The 5,728-nt window shown below is 46.3% G+C and overlaps 2 protein-coding genes across 2 annotated transcripts; both read right to left on the bottom strand.

Moving 5' to 3' along the window:
- Window positions 1-2,382: 2,382 nt before the first annotated feature.
- GUITHDRAFT_144016 (hypothetical protein) lies at window positions 2,383-4,220 on the bottom strand (the record flags this gene model as incomplete). The annotated part of the gene is made up of 2 exons (XM_005825759.1): window positions 2,383-2,499; window positions 2,658-4,220. 2 exons carry the CDS (start codon window positions 4,218-4,220, stop codon window positions 2,383-2,385), a joined length of 1,680 nt encoding a protein of 559 aa, XP_005825816.1.
- An 817-nt stretch (window positions 4,221-5,037) lies between these two features.
- Window positions 5,038-5,678, bottom strand: GUITHDRAFT_144015 (hypothetical protein; the record flags this gene model as incomplete). The annotated part of the gene is made up of 2 exons (XM_005825758.1): window positions 5,038-5,067; window positions 5,112-5,678. The coding sequence occupies 2 exons, from the start codon at window positions 5,676-5,678 to the stop codon at window positions 5,038-5,040; spliced, it is 597 nt and encodes a 198-aa protein (XP_005825815.1).
- Between the last annotated feature and the right edge of the window lie 50 nt (window positions 5,679-5,728).

Raw genomic sequence — 5,728 nt, 5'->3', positions numbered from 1 at the left:
TTCCCACGGTCCCTGAGACGGCTCTAGCCCTACGACCTCTACTCCCGCAATGTACTCAAAGCCTGCTCCGACCTCTTCGTAGTGCAGGCCTCCGTCTGTGCTCAGGGACACCATCACCACCCCTACCCTCTGCGGCGGAGCTTTGCACACCGTCCCTCCTCCTGTATCTGACGCCGTGACGCCGGATACAACCACGTCCCCGAAGCGACATAACCTGTCTCCAGTCTCCGCTCCCTCCCAGGCCCTGTACCCCAGCGTCACCCGTACCTCCGTCGCTCGTCCAGCGAGCCCCCAGGAAGGCTCCAGCCTCCCTATCTCGCTCCCCCGGTACTCAAACCGAGCACGCGCCGCCTCGGAAAAGTCTACTCCGTTGTTGCTTACTTCAATCGTCACGTTACAGCTCTCCGACCTGCAATGGGCGCCTTGCACCACGCACGCAACCAAAGTGCTCGACATCCATCTCGCCAGCGACAATGCTTTTCTCCCGGCTCTGCATTGCAAGTCTTGTGTGTCTCCAAAGTATTTTCCCTGCAGAAGTATTTCTGTTTTTCTCGATTTTCGCTGGTTTACTTTTACAAGCTTTTCTACGATCGGGTCATTTTCAAACATTATTGCAGTTTTTCTGTTTGTAATTGTAACATTTCCAACTATTATGTCAAGAAATTCGATTTTTGACTTAGAGATAGGGGTCATGCACAGAAAAGTATCTCTTTGTAGCCTTTGAATCATTGTTTTTCGTGGTTCCATTTGCACCACATGGTTTCAGCAATCAATGAAGATTTGTCCGAAGTAGTCCGAATTGTCACACTTTTCGTAGATAGCACTCGAACAATCGGCAAAACCTCAAGGATCTGAATTTCAGGTAGAATAATTAGAGCATGTCTTACTTGAATTTTGATATGTTCGTCCCCTACTGTAAGCGATTGGACTGATGTCAAATGTGGAATGTTGCAAATGAAATGGTTCGGACCTGCATGGAATGCATCAACGGTCAAATTTCCAAAAAAGCATGACTTAATTAGCCTGTCATGGGATTTGATATGCAGCTTCATCCCACTCTTCACATAACCCTTGGAGGGTTGCACAGACAGCAAAGAATTTATCACATTCACCCTGATTCCAGTTGGCTCAAATTTATAACAATTAGAAGCAATAGATATTGAGAAGTTCGCAGCTTTGGAAAGAAAAACATCGACTTGGATCGTCATCGGATCAGAGATTGTTGCTTTGAATTGAAAAGTTCCAAATTTCACGCAGACTGGTGACTTGAATCCCATGCCGTTTATGGTAACTGTTGTTTGGATGTTGGACACAATTATTGTTGGGCTGATGGAATGCACCACCAATTCATGTGTGTGATTAATACTTCCGCATGGTATTGTATGCAAATGATCAATGACAAGGTCTACGTCGTATTGACCAGATTCAAATTCGGAGGGAATGTTGATAACTGTGTTTCCATTCAGATGAGAAAGGTCAACTCTCAACCCTGCTACCAATGCAAACATCAAATCCTTCAAGATTGCGTGATGCGAAAAATGAATTGCGTGTTGTGACACACCGTTCCTGCGCATTGCAGGTATCGGAATCATGCTACATGTGTAGTTTGAAATGAAACGATCCGAAAAAAGATATTCTTCGCTTGCTTGACCATAGTCGTTGATTAGATGAAATCCAAAGATTTCATCTTTGAAATATTTTCGAATATCGCACCTCGCCAAAGAATTATTCATCAGCATTAAAGGACTCCAAAATTTAGAATTAACACAGCCCATAAGTTGTTGACGAAGAACTCTATTGCAGTCAAGATGAAAAAGTAAAGATATCAAATTTGCCTCAGCAATAAGACGTCCATGTAATATCTCGATAGAACATAACGAGAAAACTTCGAAACTTGACAAGCTACTATATTCCATCTTGTCAAGGTCAAGCTGCAACAAGAAAGAGCCTGGAACTCTAGGTTTCAAAACACAGACAATTACACTCGACGTCAGGATTGAGGCTCTGAACCACTCGTTTTCTCCAATCCGACATTGTGCGATGCCAGGGAATTTGCAGAATTGATTCCCTACAATGGATACTGCGACTGTTTGCTTTACTACTGCGGTAGAGGGAACAAAGTTGAAACCATTTTTTTCTGAATTCAAAGGAGGTAAGCGAAATGTATACAAACTTATATTGCTCTTCAAATCACGTAGAATTACAGACTCGGCTTCTTGGAGTACTGAGGTTGTGCAGCCTACTATGGATGAAGATATAAATTCAGCATCGATTTTCTTGTTTCCGATTACACATGTCATCATTGGACAGCTTTGCAAAGACCCAGAAAATACCACGCGCATAGTGTTGCAAGAGTGCATATTCAATTCGCTTGTTTGTACATCACATGTACTGATAGATGAGTTTGAGGAAGTACGACGAAAATATAAAAGCGATAACACGTTTGAACGATAAGCACCCATCAAAATGTGAATCGATGTGTTCGAATTGATCCAATCCCTTACATCACAAATAATAGCGCTTGATGAAATAACGTGAGCCTTGCAAGACTTTCTTGATCCGACGATGCAAGAAAGCCCTTCTCCATCGAAAAAGCCCTCCCCGTAGACCGTCACCGCCGTTGGATGTCTCGACCATTGCCCAATGCTGGGACTCACCTGCATTATCTTAGGTACCGCGTGGTATTCGAAACGGAGCATGGTATCAAGCATTGGCATCGATGAGACCTGTATACCAACTCCGACCGTCCCCACCGCATGTGGAGACGTTTGACATAGGACCTCGCTATCGCTTCCTATTTTTCCAGGTGCCCCTTTCGTCCCGTCGAATACACAGTATACGTCTCTTGAGATAGATTGTAGCCCAAAGAAATTCTTTCCGATGATTGTGACCTGTGACAAGCCCGCTACTGGACCCGTGCTCGGAAACATGCTATCTACTGAGGGCAAGGGAACAACCTCGTGGAAGAGCATCCGTTCCTGGGTGTGCGAAACAGTGACCGAGTCTTGCACAACTTCAACAAGGTACTTTCCAATGCTCATCCACGGTAACAGACATTCGACGGTGTCCAGGCCTATCAGCTTGCCCTCTATCACTATAGGAGCTACTGACCAGGAAGTCAAGACACACTTGAAGTCACTTCTAGGCCCAAATGACTTCCCAAATACCGTCAGCTTCATTCCACGTACCCAATAACATTTCGAAGGTTTCACAGACATGATCATAGAGCGAGAAAGCATCTCGATGGACACATCCGACTTCATGTAAGTGACCCCATCGTTGCTGATGGTCACAGTATGATTACCTCCGTCAAGGTTTTCAAGAAGACAGACGACAGCAGATGAAGAAATGTATTTCCCTTTATAGCTCCCCTTTGATCCGACGATGCAAGAAAGCCCTTCTCCATCGAAAAAGCCCTCCCCGTAGACCGTCACCGCCGTTGGATGTCTCGACCATTGCCCAATGCTGGGACTCACCTGCATTATCTTAGGTACCGCGTGGTATTCGAAACGGAGCATGGTATCAAGCATTGGCATCGATGAGACCTGTATACCAACTCCGACCGTCCCCACCGCATGTGGAGACGTTTGACATAGGACCTCGCTATCGCTTCCTATTTTTCCAGGTGCCCCTTTCGTCCCGTCGAATACACAGTATACGTCTCTTGAGATAGATTGTAGCCCAAAGAAATTCTTTCCGATGATTGTGACCTGTGACAAGCCCGCTACTGGACCCGTGCTCGGAAACATGCTATCTACTGAGGGCAAGGGAACAACCTCGTGGAAGAGCATCCGTTCCTGGGTGTGCGAAACAGTGACCGAGTCTTGCACAACTTCAACAAGGTACTTTCCAGGTAATTGTGGGAAGAGAACGCATTTCAGTTGATGATCTGTTAGCACCGTTGCTGTAACTTCTTTTGTCAAATTATTTGGATAGATTATATTGCATTTCAACTTTCCATCATCCCTGTAAGGTCCTCCACTCACTGTCAGACTTGATCTTTGACCTTCAAAAGAAAATTTGGGAACAATGTTATTGATATGTTTTGCGATGTTTAGCTGAAAAATTGAGGGATTGCTAATTGTGAATGTGCTGGCTCTGGACTTGAGCTGAAAGGTGTAATTACCCGGTTTAAGACCAGAACTGTGGCATATGATTGCTGTATTTGACTGGAACCATATTACAGATTTGGTCCCATTACTCCCAAAGACACAGACCATGTCATTGGAAAAACCAGAGCCTTGCACAGTTAAAGCGAATTGTGTTGAAACAAGAAATGATGATGATGGTACCAAATTCGAAATATATGGGCTTTTGTAAATCAAGTAATCTAGAGCATTTGAAGAGTGATTCGGCGAGGTCAAACGCACTTGAATAAAGCTTTCATTTCGCCATTTTGGTACCTCACAACAAACTGAATTGGTATCATTCCCGCAACCAAATGTCTGCATTTGTAATTCCTGAATTTGGGATGAAAACAGACAAAATAATGGTAATTGAAGAATGCTGCAGGTTGTTTGAAATTTCAAAGTTATCACTGCATTCATGCCATCTGGACTTGAAGATGGATTGACAGACAGCAGACTGATATTGCTGCAAGTAGATGTAGAATGAAATGCTTGCTCCTTTACTTGAACTATAACGGGAGTTACACCAAACGACCTGTTCGCGAGATACAAAGAAAGCGATATGTTTCCGATTCTTGTAGCAAAGATAGAACAATTTACACGTTTTCCATCTATTATGACGGCTGTTGATACAACGTCTCCAAAGCGACATTGCAAGTCTAGGTCATACAACAAAGAGAAAACATCTGAGTGACTGAACATTGTGATCCAACCTGCGTACCCAACACCAATAAACGAAGGAAAAACGCCATCTAGTTTTGGGCTAGTAACAATCCGTAATGTAGAATCAAAAACCAAATCGGATACTAAAAAACGAAAATCAAAAAGTTTCAACTTTTCGGATAAAACAGCAGGGAGCCAACAAACAACAACCCTGGATGAATAAAAAGAATGAAAAAGAGGCAAAAACTCAGACAGCATTCGATGTCTTAGTCGAAAACTGCATTGCATTCGCAACCCAGCAAAGAAGCCGCTCCCTACTACCGTCAGCGCCGTCCCCGTCCCCGCTGTAACGATCGAAGGCCTCACCCCCGTTACCTCTACCCCCCCGTAGTACATGTACCTTCCTCCGCTGCACCGGCCCTCTGTGCCTACTGCCTCGACGCTCACCTCGACCTCCCGCCCTGGCTCGCTTCCCCCTCCCCGTCTTGCCCCGGGCGTCATGCATCGTACTACTCCCCCTCCGTCAACCGTCCCCTCCACCCCTGCCTCCCCGTCGTACATGCAGACCGCTGACCCTCCCCCTGACCCTCCTGCTGTCGCCCAACCTCTCACCCTGACCTCCACTACCGTACCGCCCCTCTCTGGCCCCAGCGACGGCTCTACCCTTACCACCTCGCACCGCGGCTCTCTGTACTCGACCCGCCCTCCCGTGGACCAGTCCTGCCCGTTGAGGCTGACCTCCAGCGATGCGTTCCCTCTCCCATGTGCTGGCATCACGCACTCGATCCTCGACCCCTCTGACGCCGTCGTTCCTACCCACTCCTCCCCCTCTCTTATCCGACACCAGGCCGCCTCCCACCGTCCTCCTTTCCCTTGTACCCCGTCCATCGCTACCCTGACCACAAACCCTCCTCCCGTCGGTCCTTGACTCGGATATA

Source organism: Guillardia theta (genome assembly GCF_000315625.1).
Source record: "Guillardia theta CCMP2712 unplaced genomic scaffold GUITHscaffold_81, whole genome shotgun sequence".
In the NCBI taxonomy this organism is placed as follows: Eukaryota; class Cryptophyceae; order Pyrenomonadales; family Geminigeraceae; genus Guillardia; species Guillardia theta.
Note: the sequence above shows the minus strand (reverse complement) of the source record. Positions and strands in the feature narration are given on the sequence as shown.